Below are 17,052 nucleotides of genomic sequence, written 5' to 3' on the forward strand. Positions count from 1 at the left end.
TCATCCACTGAAAAAAATGGCAAAAAAAAAAAAAAACATATTTGCTCTTTTAAGTAATTGACCACTGCAAACAAAAAATGTGGTTGATTTACTAAAGGCAAATAGACTGGGCACTTTGCAAGTGCAGTTGTTCCAGGGTATTGTAAATAAGGGGAAGCTCTGCTGACCTCCTTCATCCAATCATGTGCAAGCAAAAATGCTGCTTTTTTTTTTCCTTGCATGTGATTGGGTATTCTTTGCAAAGCTTTGGAGCAACTGCACTTGCAAACAGCACAGTCTATTTTCCTTTATTAAATCAACTCCAATGCCTGACATACGCTTTATGTATCCATTTATGTAGATAAGTGATTCCTTTTGCAGTTTTTTAAATTATATTCTTAAAGTGTTACTTAACCCACAACAGTAAAATCAGTCTGTATATGCAGTAAAGCATGCTTGTACCCACTGTGGAACCTAAGGGGTTAATCCTCTGCATTGTGTAAATGTGCTGTTTGATCCTGACTTCTCTGATCCTTCCCTTCTTCCAGTAGCCCCCTCTTATCTCCTAATAAGACATATCTTGTGGAGACCCTCTGCACTTGCTCAGTTTGGTGTGTATTGCTAGAGTGTTTTTTTTTTTTTCTTGGGAGAGTTCATGTGATCAGCACAGGGCCAATCAGCACTGTCCAGACAGAGGGCAGGGGTTCTGCATCCTCCTAGAACAGAAAGAAAACACCTCCTACAAGCTTTTACCAGTGTTCTGCTGGACACTGATAGAAGTCACAAGACTGCTCTAACTGCTGATGAGAAAAGGTATTTAGCAATTTGTTTTTACTAAAATAATTGCATTTCTATGTAGTGTGTACTGTGGGAAACCAGATAGAGCGAATGCAGGGCCCTGGGTTTTGTAACACTTTAAAAAGATAAGGCAACAGTAGTCGAAAATATCTACAGCACACAAACTGTGCTGAGCATTGGGGATAGTTTTTTTTTTTTTTTTTAGTTATTCAGAAGCAGCCTTTCAAGAACAGGGACTACCCCAAGGAGGCCTTCAGAACCACAGCCACACATAGGTAAGAGACCAGAGCTGTGCGTGTGACCATCTCCCTATTATGCAAACAGGCACTGCCTTTGTAAGGCTGACCAAAAAGGCTGTCTGGAAAAATAGCACTTTAGGGCTGGTGCCACCCTTGTTCCTGGTATGAACATTTTTTTAAATCGCACAGGCATGCAGATTTTGCATTGTTCAGTTTGGTGATTAGCCCAATGCATGGAAGAATCCCATGCTCCTTTATACCTAGTAGCACTAGATATTTTCTTTTCTACTGGTAGCTGAACAGAGCATCTGGACAGTGAAGAGGAGGTGAGTATTTGCTGTTGGGGCGACTACAATACATTGAACCTGTTGCTTTGCCCTGTCCAGGCACTTGTATGCTTTTCATTTCAGTTAAAAATGATTTCTAGATGTCCATGTGAAGTCATGTAAGCACACCCTAAAAGCCTGCATTCATTCTTATTCTTCTGAAGCTAGATTATAGCAATGGTATCCACAAAGTTTGTATTCTGAACCTGTTGTGTTGTCAGTCTTCAATCACATTGGCTGCATTCTCAGCTGGAAGTCAGTGTAGACATGTATTACTAGAGGCCTGGATATTGTGATTAACAAATCCCATTAATCTCTTCTGTGTATAAGACTAATATGTATGATGAGCGAAGACATTTATCTCCCACAGGACATCATGACCCAATATCTGTTTTTGTTTTGAACGCTCATTAGTGGAAGGCATTTAAATCATGTGTTGTCATTATACAGTAGACAGAAGAAAATAGCACTATTAATTCTACACTAACATTAAAACGGAACTCCAAAAAAAAAAATAATAATTTCAGGTTTTTATGTTGCTTGAGGTGATTGTAGCCGTATTAGTGCATTTGCGACAGAAACAATTGAGTACTGTCCGTGATACTTTTTTTATTTGCACTAACATACAATTTGAGGACAAGCTTTCGGGGTATGTCCCCTTCTTCAAAGTCCAAGCAGTATGTTGTACTCCCCACATAGTATATGCACTGTGTACACAGGTAATAACTCCCTTCACCTTTGAAACAATGGTGGATGATTGTAGACACATTAAAAATCCCATCTTCTCCCCAAGCTTTCTGAGTGGTCAATAAATCAGGAGCAGAAGACTGAGAAGGTCATCTCCTGTAAGCATAACCAGATCTTAGACTGACAGTGCTATGTAATGCAGTCCAGCTCTGGCTGGCTCTCCCAGTGCCAGTGCTGCTGAACAGGGAAATACATGATGCTAGTATAAAGACAGATTGTATTTAAAAATACTGTAGATAACATTTTTAATAGATATTGAAAGAGATTAACGCAGTAGTAACGTCCTGTAAAAAAAAACCCAAAAAAACCCAAACGGTCGCACTGCAAGTCAAAGCGGAGCTCCAGACATTTTAGTGTTTATTAAAAGTCAGCAGCTACAAAAACTGTAGCTGCTGACTTTTAATAAACGCACATTCACCTGTCCCAGGGTCCAGCGATGTTCTCACCCGCGCGCTCCCTTATCCCCTTCTCTCCGCCACAGCGCCAGCATCTCAACTGTGGGCACCAGGCTGTGACAGCTTGCGGCTTCACAGCCTGGTGCCCACTGCGCATGTGCGGGTCGCTCTGAGCTTCTAATTGGTCGTGAAAGTTTGCAGGAGACTGCGGGAGAGAGGAGGGGACCGAACTTTAAGCTCACTTCGCTGCGGCGAACGGGGACGGAAGTGGGAGCTGGTGCCTGTCAAAAACAGGTATCCACTCCCCCCAAAAAGGTGCCAAATATGGCAGTGGAGAAGACAAATAAGTGGAGCTTCCGCTTTTGAGTGGAACTCCACTTTAATGTCATAATGTGCTAGTAAGACTTACCTCTAAAACAGATCCATTGGCAGGGCTTCCATCTTCACCCGGTCTTCCTTTGGGGTTTATGGGCTTTAAATGGCTGAGTCGCAATGACATCACTCCCAAGGATATGCCTGGGAGTCACAGCTGTGGCACAGAGCTCTGGATTGATGGCATATTCACTGATGGCAGTTCACATGCACCGGTGACATCGCCTGCTGCATACCATGCCAATATCTGCTAAACCCTGCACAGTTAGGGAGGCTAATTTTTTTCTACAGGTAAGCTTTATTCTAAGCTTTCCTGTAGGTAAAAGTAACAGAGTGGAGTTTACTTCTGCTTTAAATGACATTTATTTTCTGTTTGCTTGGAGTTAAGCTTTAAGAAAGGAAAAATTACATCTTTATATATCATATTCTCAAACTTCAGTGCAAGGTTGATATAAGGGAAATCAACGTTATTTCTGTACATTTTCAGTGCTATCGGTTTTTGTTTTTTTTTATTTAATCCTTTAAAAGGGCAATTTCTGCCATACATGTAAAAATCAGCATTTTTTTTTTTTGCTAGAAAATGATTTAGGCCCTAGAGAATAAAATGGTGAGTGTTGCAATTTTTATGTCATGCTGAGTAAATAGATGCATTAAAATTGCACACACCCGTGGAACGGCGTCAAACTACTGTACATAAAATTATCCTTAGGCGATGCTTTAACCACTTATACCCCCTTCCTGCCCAGGCAAATTTTCATATTTCAGCATTGTCGCATTTTGAATGACAATTGCGCGGTCATACAACATTGTACCCATATGACATTTTTATATTTTTTTCACACAAATAGAACTTTCTTTTGGTGGTATTTACTTGCCACTGGGTCTTTTATTTTTTGCGCTATAAACAAAAAAAAAGAGCAAAAATTTTGAAAAAAAAAAAAGTTTTTCTTTGTTTCTATTATAAAATTTTGCAAACAGGTAATTTTTCTTCACTGATGTGCGTTGATGAGGCTGCACTGATAGGCAGCACTGATGGGCACTGTTAGGTGACACGTATAGGCGGCACTGATATGCAACGATGGGCACTGATGGGTGGCTCTGCTGGGCACTGGTGGGTGGCACTATTAGGCACTGCTGGGCACTTGTGGGTAGCACTGATGGGTACTTGTGGGCGGCACTGCTGGGTGGCACTGCTGGGCACTGATCATCAGTGCTCAGATGATCGGTGCCAATCCATCCTCTGACAATTGTCGATTATTGGCAGTACTTTCCTCACGCTGTGACAGCGTAAGGAAAGTGCAGCCGATAACCGGCAACTGCATTAACCGGTGATCTGCTGTGGGATTGGACACGGCTGATCACGTTGTAAAAGGCCGCAGTGATTGGCCTTTTACCACATGACGTGATCAGCTGTGTCTCTAGAACACAGCAATCATGGAGATCACCGGGTGCACGCCCCCGGGGGTGCTCGGGAGGGCGTGTTCTGGGAGGACGTCATATGATGCCCTCCCAGAACTGGCTGGCCGCGGTGAAGCCGTCATTCGGCTATCTGCAGTCAGCAAGGGGTTAAAAACCTTCACAGGTTCCAACTTTAGATTTACACAGGAGGTCTGGTGCTAGTGTAGTGTTCTTGCTCTTGCGCTGACGTTCGCAGTGATCCCTCACACATCTGGTGCGACCACTGTTTACGTATGCATGCGGGACAGACACCTGCATTTGCCTTTGCGCTCGAGCAAGGAGGACTGAGGGATTTAAAAAAAAATAATTTATTGTAATTTATTATTAAATTTTTTTATTTTTACACTGTACATTGTGTCAGGTTCTGACATATCCATGTGTTGTGTGTGCTTTAGATGAACATAATTATTGATCAGAGTGCTCATCTTCATATGATATGTACGGTTCACATTCGATGACAGATCCGCTGCGTGTTGATTGTATGATATGTGATATCTAATATTTGCAAATGATTGATTTTGTTTTAGCCCATGGACAAGATGACTTCAGCTTGGAAGATGCTCTTGATGACATCCCAACTGTGAAACGTAAGTGTCCACCTTGTAAAGCAGCAAAAAAATGAATGTTAGGACTTGTTTACATTTTGTGTTGGTAGGCAGATTACTCTTCAGAGAGCATTTGACAGCCGATGAGGAGGTATTGTACCACCACCTCATTGCCTGTTTTGACCATTTGATTGCCACATTAGTGCATGGCAACCACGTGCATTGCAGAGCCGCCCTATTCACTGCTTGCAGAACGACCCTATTCACTTGAATGGGTTGTGTTTAGTGGGCACTACACCTGTCAAAAGCAACAGGGGATATCATTTCTGCTACGGTCACGAAGCAAAGCAGGTGTACACTGCCATCTGATGCCTCTGCAGCTTAAGGCATAATCAATTGGGGGGGGGGGGGCAATAAAACAGCAGCTCAACCACTGAGTTTTACCACTCCCCAAGCCTTTACAGTTTCTAACTATTCTAGAAAAAAATCAATCGCTGGCACTTATTTATTTAGAATTAGCTGCTTTGTCTAAAGCTGGCCAATTTAATATTCCATTTTTTTGATCAGCCAGCAGGTTGAACAAAAAAACTGAATGGATTGCCCCATCCACACATTCCAAGTGAATGGATAAATCCTCGGTTATGAACTATTGTATTCTGACAGCAGGAGTCTCCCACTGGCAGAATACACTGATCAGTACTGCAGCCAATTGGCTGCATGCACTGATCGAATTTTCCAGTAGCCCTGTTCAAGAGGAGTCAGTCACTAGACTCCTCTCAAACAGGAAGAGCCATAGATGGATTGAAATTTGGCTGAACCATCTTACATTTCTATCAACGCATGTACACTGGAGGCATAGAAGAGTTAGTCAAATTACCAATCAGAGACCACCTTTATTTTTCAAAGAAATTCAAAAAATTAAAACAAAATGTCTTATATCTGGTTACTATAGGCAATATTTTTCTTTTCTTTCCTCCGCTTTTTATTAATCTTTTTTTTTTTGTGGTACAGTAAGTGTCAGTTCTTTCTGGTCATATTGAGGTGGTGAGCAATGCAGGACTATATGATGAATAGTAAAACTTACCTGTGCAAGCTGTTTATAGTTGGGGTACAAAGTTATGCTTTTCTTTGCAACTCTGATGTAAACGTTTAACATTTTGAATCCTTATTCTGCTTTTCCATGTCAATATATGGTACAGTGTTTGCCCCATTGACTTCAGCAGGTAATCCTCGAATCCTCTCACCTTATGGCAAGCAACAGCCTATGATTGGTTAACAGTTAAAGCAGTAGCTGCCCTTTTCATGAGTTACGTTAGATTGGACGCTTCTTGAGGGCAGGGACTGATGTGAATCTACAATATATATGTAAAGTGCTGCATAAATTGACAGTGCTGTATATGCAGGTAGCCATTTCTTGAATCAGGGGTTTTGGTGGTGAAATTCAATATCTGTGGCTCTTGTTTGCTCTTCCCCTCAATCTTATAGTGCAGTGGTCTCCGGACTGTAGCCTGCTGGCCAGATGCGGCCCTTCACGTGCCTTTATCTGGCCCCTGGGGCACTATTCCTTCCACTGTTACAAGGCACCATTCCTCTCACTGACACCAGTGATGAGGCACTATCCTTCCACTGACACCCAACAGTGAGGCATAGTTCCTCCCACAGACACCAGCAATGGGGCACTATTCCTTTCATTGACCGCAACAATCGGCCACTATTGCTTCCACTGACACAAACGATGGGACACTATTCCTCCCACTGACACCAATGACGGGGGACTATTCCTCCCACTGACAGCAGTGATGGGGAACTATTCCTTCCACTGAGAGCAGTGATGGGGAACTATTCCTTCCACTAACACCAATGATGGGGTGCGATTCCTCCCACTAATACCAATGATGGGGTGCGATTCCTCCCACTAATACCAATGATGGGGTGCAATTCCTCCCACTGACAATACCAATAATTAGGTACTATTCCTCCCACTGACACTATCAGTGGGACACTATTCCTTCCAATACTACCGTTGATGGAGCACTATTACTCCTCCTACCGACGCTATGTAATTTTTTTACTCCCACTGATCACCAAGAGGAATTGTTTACTCGCACTGACAATGGGGCATTTTCTAACCCCGCTTGCCCTGCTAAATTCTAAACGACAGTAAACTGGCCCTTTGCTAGAAAGTTTGGAGACCCCTGTTATAGAGGAACCGTTGGAGTGCACAGAGACATAAACAGCCAGCAAATCACTTAGTTCATCAAGCTCCATCTCCAACTAAAATGTCACTCTTGGCTTGAACGAGTAAAAAATATATGTCTATTACCACTACCAAACACTCATGGAACCATTTTGCATTTTTCCAGCTGCTTCTGTCAAATATTTCATTGGTTGCTATGGATTACTGCACGCTATATTATATAATCATTGTACTTAGAAATGTGTTGTTTTATAAGCTTGATAACTTCATGGAATTACAGCAGGATTCCACAGAAGCAATATATTCGGAATGGGTCTACTGAGTGATTAAGCAAGATGCCTATTATGCGAATCTCCATCTATGTATATCTCCATCTGTGTATGTATGTATATATATATATATATATATATATATATATATAGCTTTGTAATGTGTTCTTATTTTATCTTGACAGCTAAGCCTAAACCACAGCCACCAAAACCTCCGCAAATACCTTCAGGTAAGAAATTCTTAAGCGAAGTTTGCAAAAGATTATTAGAGAGGTGGTTTTACAATTGTTTACCATGTAACTGCTATGCCATTTTTTTCCCTGAAAGGAGCATCTAGACACTAGAAATTTGGTGTCACCCATTGACATTTCATTCATGACTGTATCTGTTGTGTGTGCATACCACTAAGCTGTAATTGGCTTTCTGCTGCACATCAGTGATATACACTCTTCTCCATCTTATATAATAAAAACGGAATATAATACGCTGCCCGAAGACTGCGCACATTGGTTTACAAACTCACTGCATGTGGCTATTGATTTTTCCCCATTCTGGTTTAATTATTGGTGTTTAAAAGAATCTATTTTATGCCGCTCTCTCTGTTTAGAACTCTACATTTTAAAGTGGTATTAAACCAAAAACCAAAAATGTATATATTTATATGCATTATATATATATATATATATATATATATAGCTTACCAATCATTAGATGGGGTGGCTGCATTAGTTAGAACTTTGTTTTTCACCTTGGATAGAGTAAGGCTAGGTTCACATCTGTGCGGGTGGTGCCGCTACGGATCCGCACAAAAATCCGTGCAGCTGCACCACCCGCACAGAAGAATGCGGACCCGCGTGTGGGTGCCGATAATTCTAATAGCACGCCACCCGCACTGGAAATCGCAACTGCACTGGGAGCTGAAGTTCCCGTGCGGACTGCGGTTTCCAAAGAAGTGTAGGGACTTCTTCTCTGCATGTCACAGGGCACAGGAGTCCATTTAAATGAATGGGCTCTCATGGCAGCGCAAAACATGGCCGTATATATGTGAACGAGGGGTCAGGGAGGTTTTTTCTGCTATTTGTCCCATAGCCAAAACAGGAAATGAGAAATTCCTGCAAATTAAGGGAAATCCTTGGGCCCCCCAAGTTACCATATCTACTGTCCCCATTGGAAGATTTCCCCTCTGTTACTTTTCTGGGGACAAACAAAAATGTAGGATTCTCTTTTACTTTCACATTTGATGATATTGGTAATAGAGAGGGTGAATCTCCTTAATGGAGAACAGACAACAATAAAAACATAATGTGTTATAATCCATCTCCACTCTATCCAAAACAAAACAAAAATGTTTTGCCTTTAGTTATACTTTAAGACAATTTTCTCTCTATTTTCACCTGGTGATCTGGCCAGGAGCACACCTTCTGTATTAGAGTGCCCCTATTCTGGATAAAAGAGCACAGGTGGCACCTTTGGACAGCAGCATTGTCAGTCTGGGGAAAGGGGAGTGTTAGATGTACTAGCAGATATACATACACAATCAAATGGAAGCTGAACACCAGCTAGCACTTAATTACAGCAAATAGCTTATTTTCTCTTGGGATAAAGGTTTTACATACAGCAAGTAAAAGCTGATCATTTTAGGCACTCCGTCAATGTTAAATGGTTTGTCTCAACCCTGTCATTGCTACTTCTGCAAAGTAGCTTGTTCTTTTGAAATGGCCAGATCACCAGGTAAAAATAATGGAATAAAAGCCAAAAAAAGAAAACTAATGCAGCCACCACATCTAAGAATTAGCAAGTTGCTTTATAATAAATATTTGTTTTTTGGTTTAATATTGCTTTAAAGCTGAAACAGTACAGACATTTTGGGTGCCCCAGGAGCTTTTGCTAAAATGTGCAAGTATTCTCAGAGTGTTTGCACATAATGATATACTTTCCATGCAAAGCTGCCCATTCTAGCTATGTGATACCTGCATTCCCCATCATTGTTACTGGCTCTTCTCCTGTTCTTCCCTTGATCTCTGGCCATGTTGGTTTCTCCCTAGGTGATTTGCCTCTCATCCTAAATTTAGGTGAACGGAACATGCACTAGGAGTGATCTCCCACCCCAAAAACGTACACTCACCAGCCACTTTATTAGGTACACCTTGCTAGTACCAGGTTGGACGCCCTTTTGTCTTCGGAACTGCCTTAGTTCTTTGTGGCATAGATTCAACAAGGTGTTTTTAAACATTCCTCAGAATTTTGGTCCATTTTGACATGATAGCATCATGCAGTTGCTGCAGATTTGTCGGCTTTACATCCATGATGCAAATCTCCCGTTCCACCACCTCCCAAAGATGCTCTAGTGGATTGAGATCTGGTGATTCTGGACGCCATTGGAGTAAAGTGAGTTTGTCATGTTCAAGAAACCAGTTTGAGATTATTTGAGCTTTGTGATATGGTGCATTATCCTGCTGGAATTACCCATCAGAACATTGGCACCTGGTGTGGTCTTCTGCTGCTGTAGTCCATCTGCTTCAAGGTCTTACATGTTGTGCATTCAGAAATGGTATTCTGCCTTGGTCGTATAGAGTTGTTATTTGAGTTACTGTTGCCTTTCTATCATCTCGAACCAGTCTGCCCAATCTCCTCTGGCACCAACAAGGCATTTGTTCAAAGTCACTTAAATCCCTTTTCTTCCCCATTCTGATGCTCGGTTTAAACTTCAGCAAGTCGTCTTCACCACATCTACATGCCTAAATGCATTGAGTTGCTGCCATGTGATTGGCTGTTTAGCAATTTGTGTTACCAAGCAATTAAACAGGTGTACCTTATAAAGTGGCCGGTGAGTATATAATGGTTTTTTATGCTGCTCCTAACCAACAGTCACTTCCCATTGCCTCTTTCCTCAGTGCAAGAACATTACCCCTTGATTAGCCTCAAGAGTAAGTGCTTCACCCCCCAGAGACCAGTCTCAATGCTATGGGCATTGTTAACCATCAGTGATTACTCTCCAGTGTATGAGCATTAACCCTTTAATGGTCAACCACTAGGGTCTGTGCATTAACCCCTTAGTGGCCTTTAAGATGTGACTTACTACCTTTGCAGGAATATAGGTAATGTGATGTTCTGAGTTTGACAAATAATGATCTCCCTTCAGACACAAAGTATGAATAAAGCTCACAACAATACAGGTTTCTCTAGGGAAGGCACATTTATTTACAATAAAATCTATTTTCTATCAATATACTGTAACATTTACTCTCTGAATATCAGTTATCAAGTCTCCTTAAAGAAGACCTTCACCCTAGAAAGAAAAAAATTAAAAGTCAGCAGCTACAAATACTGACCTATTAAAGGATCCAGTGCCATCCTCACCCGGGCTGGTTCTTCACCAGTCTTTACATCTCCGGCGCCAGAATGTTAACTGTGGGAAACCAGTTGTGACGTCTTTTGGCTTCATAGCCAGCTGTCCACTGAGCATGTACGAGCCGCGCTGCGGTTTATGAATTGATCTGCAGCCTTCTGGGACCTGTGACACTGTGACGTGTCCCAGAAGGCTGCAGGCATATGATTGAAATATCCATGAACAACATAGAATGATAACATTTGCCAGTCTAATTGTGATGAACTGGCTAATTTACATGTCTGGTTTCTGTATTTGCTCTACAGATGATTTTGACTTTGACTTGTTTGATGCTACTCAGCCACCAAAGGTTGTCCCTAAACCTCCTCCTAAGAAGCCAGGTAATCCTAAATGTTTAAATGTTGTTGAAATAGTAAAGAAAAATGTATTTTATAAAAAAAATCTTTGTGGAGCTGAAGGTAGAGAATTTTATCTATTGGCTGTAAAATTAAAAAAGTAAGTATCACTGAAGCTGTAGTAAATTAATGATTGTGTACACCAGCCTTTCTTAACTGTTTCACACCAAAGGAACCCTTAAAATAACTGTCAGCCTTTAAGAAACCTCTGCTAAAAATGAATTGGTCTACAACTCGGGTACATTTGCATAACCATGAAGTTGTGCAGAGTTTTATTTAAAATAAATAAGAGTTTGGCATATTTAAAAGTGATTCTAATAAAAAAAAAAAATTCCAAACATGTCATAGTTATCTGCTCCCTGCAATTGTTTTACACAGAGCATCCCAATCTTTTTTGTTTTGGGTCCCCTGCCGACACTCCTGGCTCCTCCCCCCGCGAAGTGCCCCCAATAGCAAGCTTCTGCTATGGGGACCGTCAAGCATGCTTGGTCCCAAGCTGCGTTCTGTGTGTCCATTCACACACAGATCACAGATCGGCCCTGCCGCCGGCTCTCTCCTCATTGGCTCACTGACTGTGATTAACAGCAGCAGGAGCCAATGGCTCCTGCTACTCTGTGAGCCAATTAGGAGAGTGATACCCCAGAGAGCTGCTGCTCTTAGACACATCGCTGGATCGACATGGGGCTCAGGTTTTTTGCACCTTAATGCATAGAGTGCATTAAAGGATTAGTTCACCTTTTACGGGATGTACGAGCAAGCAGATATACTGCCAGGAAGAATCAATGAACTACCATGGTGCTCCACAGTGCCATGGTAGTTCATTAAGAACTACAAGCCAACAGCCGCTTAGGCAGAGCCCTGCACAGTCACGTTTTTTTTTATTTGACAGCTAGAGGGGAGGGAGAAGATCCCCTGCTAGCTGTCAAAGCTGGGGAGCTGGGACCACGGCATTTATAACCTGTTACATGTTATACCCTGAATTCAGTAACAATCATGAAACCATAATCCTACTTATTGCAGTTCTCCTTTAGCATTACCTGTAATGCCCCATACACACTATAAGAATATTGTATGAAAATTTTCGTATGAGGACCGATCGTCCGATAATTGGATTGTTAGCACACAGCTTTCGAGAGCCGATCACGACAATTTGTGCGACAATATCCGAAGGGACAAGCGCAAAAATATTTCTCCTGCGATACCAGATCGTACGATTTTCGTTTAATCAGTACAGTAGTCTTCCGAAAATACAATACATGACATCACTTTCGAAATTCTTTTCTTTCATAAGAGAATTTTCGTATCTTTAATAACCTTTTCACTTTTGGTGTGAGACTAGCAAGCGAAAAAAAATGGGCGATCGTCCGATATTCTCATCGCATCGTGTGTACTGGGCTTTACTCTGGATCCTCCTCTCCATTTTCTCTTTCTGTAGGGGTCCCTCAAGGTTCTGTCCTTGGACCCCTTCTCTTCTCCATCTACACCTCCTCCCTTGGTCACTTGATAGACTCCCATGGCTTTAAGTACCATCTCTATGCTGATGACACACAAATCTAACTTTATACCCCTCACCTCACCCCTTCAGTCTCTTCTCGCCTTACTAACCTACCAAGTGACATATCGACATGGATGTCACTCCACTTCCTCAAACTCAATCTTTCCAAAACTGAGCTCATACTATTTCCTCCAGCCCGTGCCCCTCCCCTGACTTATTCATCATGATCAATAATACGACCATCAGTCCCTTCCCCTCATGCCAGGGTACTAGGTGTAATCCTAGACCCCATCTGTCCTTTCAGCTCCAAATCCAATCGCTGTCCAAATCTTGTAGACTTCACCTCCGCAACATCTCCAAGATACAGCCGTTCTTAACCTCAGAAACCACTAAGCAACTTATTCACTCCCTTGTTATCTCTCACCTTCACTATTGTAACTCCTTCCTCATTGGCCTACCTCAATGCAGGCTCAACGCATCTCCTCTTCAGTCTATCATGAATGCTGCTGCCAGAGTCATCCACCTTACCACCGTATCTGCCACCCCTCTCTTCCAATCCCTCCACTGGCTTCCCATTTCCCAACGGATACAATTCAAAACATTACCAATAACGTATAAAGTCATTTATAACTCTGCCCCAAATTACATCATCACCAATCTTGTCTCCAAATATCACCCAAACCGTACTCTCCACTCCTTGCACAACCTTCTGCTCTCTAGCTCCCTTGTCTCCTCCTCCCATGCTCATTTCCAGGACTTCTCCAGATCTTCCCCCATCCTTTGGAACTCTCTACCCTAATTTATCAGACCATCGCTTACTCGGCTCACTTTTAGGCGATCTCTGAAAACCTATCTCTTCAGGGAAGCCTATTCTGCCTTCGGCTAACAATGGAATCTTCTATTCCTCCTACCAGTCCATCCCCTACAGTTATTACTTTTTGCACCACTAGCCCCTCCCTCTTAGATTGTAAGCTCCAAGGAGCAGGGCCCTCCTAACCCTCTTGTATTTAACTGTATTGTTGCTGTATTGTCTCCTGTTATATTGTAAAGTGCTGAGCAAACTGTTGGCACTATATAAATCCTGTATAATAATAACCAGATAAAAGCACAGACAGGAAACATTTGTGCGCCTTCTTATATGAACGGTCAGTGAAAAAAGGCCTTTTGCATTGGCTGTTAAGAATAGGTCACCCCTACATTGGTAATCATTGGAGAAGTGTTTCCTTATGCAGGTGTGTAGAGAAGACTTGCCCCCTTGTTGTTGGTCAATGCAGGCAAGTGACCAATGCGCCAATGCTAAAAGAATCGCTAGCCACCTCTAGAAGAACCCTGTAGTTCCATGGAACCGAGGTTGTGAAAGTCTGGTGTACACAATATTTTGTAATGTTTTGTTTGTGCTGCTTTCAACCCGGAATCATTATCAGAATGGAGGAGACAATCAAGAAGGCAGCTACAGTTTCTGTTTTGTATATTCTCAATCTAGTAAATTTGCCTTTTTAAAATATTTATAATGAATCATAGAGGAATGTGGAAATTTTTTTATTCTCCCAATTCTCCTGTTGCGCTTTCTGTTATGATGGAATCAACACACTTAGGAACCTGGAGGCAACAGAAGAACTATTTCTATCCCTCTGGAAAGGTGCCATCTTCCACAAAATACCAAAATCTATAACCACTTGAAGTTTCTGTATATTAATTCTTTTCCAAACATTTAATTTGCAGATATCCCTATGACAACAAGGAAACCTCGTTTATCAACCAAAAAACCACCAAAGAAACATGGTAAATTAATCTCTTGGGCAGTTATGACACTACCATCACGGCTCAGTACAATTTCTGTCCTTTTTATTTAAGTTTTTGAAGCTGTGTATGTACATGTGTATATGTACAGTTGTGTTAAAAATAATAGCAGTCAGACATCACTAACCTGATCAATCACTGTTTTAGGTAGAAATGATATTTCTACATGGCAAATAATTTACTAGCAGGTGTAGTAGAGTAATAGAAATCCAACAGACCCAACAGTCATGACATGCATGCTGCTGATTCTGTGTAATTGAATCACTAATTGAAAGGGGCATGTTCAAAATAATAGCAGTGTGGAGTTCTATTAGTGAGGTCATTCATTCTTTGAAAAACAGGTGGCAATTATTGCCCTTATTTAAGGAAGGAATGCAGCAAATTGTTGTATGTGCTGGTTACAGTGCATTTCTCTCTGAAATTCTGAGAAAAATGGGTCGATCCAGACATTGTTCAGAAGAACAGCGTACCTTGATTAAAAAGTTGATTGGAGAGGGAAAAACACATAAAGAAGTGCAGAAAATGATAGGCTACTCAGCTAAAATGATCGCAAATGCTGTAAAATGGCAACCAAAACCTGAAAGAAGAAAGTGAAAAACTACCATTCGAATGGATAGAAGAATAGCCAAAATGGCAAGGACTCAGCCAACAATCAGCTCCAGGAAGATCAAAGAAGGGCTAAAGTTACCTGTGAGTACTGTTACAATTAGAAGACGCCTATGTGAAGCCAAGCTATCTGCAAGAAGCCCCCGCAAAGTCCCACTGTTGAAAAAGACATGTGCTGAAGAGGTTACAATTTGCCAAAGAGCACATTGACTGGCCTAAAGAGAAATGGTGCAACATTTTGTGGACTGATGAAAGTAAGATTGTTCTTTTTGGGTCTAGTGGCCGGAGACAGTTTGTCAGACGACCCCAAAACACTGAATTCAAGCCACAGTACACTGTGAAGACAGTGAAGCATGGTTGCGCAAGCATCATGATATGTGGAGGTTTCTCATACTGCGGTGTTGGGCCTATTTATCGCATACCAGGGATCATGGATCAGTTTGAATACATCAGAATACTTGAAGAGGTCATGCTGCCTTATGTTGAAGAGGAAATGCCCTTGAAATGGGTGTTCCAACAAGACAACGACCCCAAACACACCAGTAAACGTGCAACATCTTGGTTCCAGACCAACAAGATTGACATTATGGAGTGGCCAGCCCAATTCCCAGATCTTAATCCAATAGAAAACTTGTGGGGTGACATCAAAAATGCAGCTTCTGAGGCAAAACCAAGCAATAGAGAAGAACTGTGGAATGTAGTCCAATCATCCTGGGCTGGAATACCTGTTCACAGGTGCCAGAAGTTGGTTGACTCCATGCAACACAGATGTACAGCAGTTCTCAGAAACAGTGCTTATACAACTAAATATTAAGTGATTCACCGGAAAGCAAAATCTTCAAACATTTTTCAGTTTATATAGTGAATGTTTGAGTTTGTAAAGAAGAATACAAACACTGCTATTTTTTTGAACAGTCTAATATTCACTTTTATTCAATTTTTTTAGATGAACAACACAAATTTGATATATTTTTCTTCATGTTTTGATTTGGAATAGAATGTGTAGTGTTCCCAATGCATTTGTGTGTATGGAAATAAAAGCTATTAGAAGGATTTTGAGCTTTATTCACTTTTTTCAACACACTGCTGTTATTTTGAACACAACTGTATGTGGTGTGTTCCTGTTTTCTTTTGCAGTTAACACAATTTATAGGGCTTAGTTCCCTTATAATGGCCTTTTACTTACCTAAGAAAGGCTGAAAAGTAGAGTATGAGAATTGGAAGACAAAATAATGCTCAAATGTGCTGGAATGAGATGGTGATATATATAGATCCCACAACTGGTTCTCCTATTGCCTTGAGTTTTCCACAGGTCACCAGGTATACCCTAGGCCTTGTAGCCCCCTTCAGATAGAGGATCCCAAGCACCAGCCTAGTGCATTACCAGTGGCATCATTTATTTTAATAAACGGGGTAAACAATTATACTCTCAAACAAAGATGAGTGTAAAGCTCGTAGCATAAAATAGAAGAATCCTTCAACCATAGGCTCAGCCTGTGACCCTGGATAGGTATAGATGACACCAATTGTATGGCAGATGCTGGTGTGTTTGGATGGTAAACCCTCTTCCTCAGAACTAAAGCTGAACTCCAGGAAAAGTCAAAACCCTCCCTTACAGTGGGGCTTCCACTGGGTTAAAGGCTCAATTAGGTATTGGGGACAGGAAAGCAGTGTTGCTTACCTAGTCCACTCCCTGTGGCAGACTGTGCTCCCCAATGCTCTGGCAGTAAACTGTACCTTGGCGTCTTCACATGCAATACAGTGCTATGGGCCCTACATTGTTTTTGATGACATCAGAGGGTATGCAACTAACAGAGCATGGGGGGAAAGAGGCTACAGGGACCTTGTAGCACAGAGGAGCCTGCAGGAGAGCTTTATTGTGTAAGTAAAACTGCTTTTCCCAGTCTACTAGATGTTAATGAGCTTTTATCCTTGCAGTGCAGGGCAGCCCCACTGTAAAGGAAGACTTTTACTTTTCCTGGAGTTCAGCATTAAATATTAAGTGCCTTTTAACACCCTTTAGTACTGTCAATATTTACAGGAAAATTTGATAGGTTTGCAATATTCACCCTTTTTCTTGTT

At 41.6% G+C, this 17,052-nt stretch overlaps 1 protein-coding gene across 2 annotated transcripts in view; it reads left to right on the plus strand.

The window, feature by feature from the left end:
- The window catches only part of CD99L2 (CD99 molecule like 2), a 148,423-nt gene that overhangs the window by 84,473 nt on the left and 46,898 nt on the right, over window positions 1–17,052 (plus strand). For both annotated transcript variants that reach the window (XM_089684934.1, XM_089684935.1), the window contains exons 2-5: window positions 4,842–4,901; window positions 7,511–7,555; window positions 10,980–11,054; window positions 14,287–14,346. In XM_089684934.1, the coding sequence (XP_089541060.1) occupies window positions 4,842–4,901; window positions 7,511–7,555; window positions 10,980–11,054; window positions 14,287–14,346 (240 nt within the window). The remainder of the gene's footprint in view (window positions 1–4,841; window positions 4,902–7,510; window positions 7,556–10,979; window positions 11,055–14,286; window positions 14,347–17,052) is intronic.

This window comes from Staurois parvus, unplaced genomic scaffold (assembly GCF_062004578.1).
Source record: "Staurois parvus isolate SC_StPar_1 unplaced genomic scaffold, SC_StPar_1.0 ptg000361l, whole genome shotgun sequence".
Classification (NCBI taxonomy): domain Eukaryota; kingdom Metazoa; phylum Chordata; class Amphibia; order Anura; family Ranidae; genus Staurois; species Staurois parvus.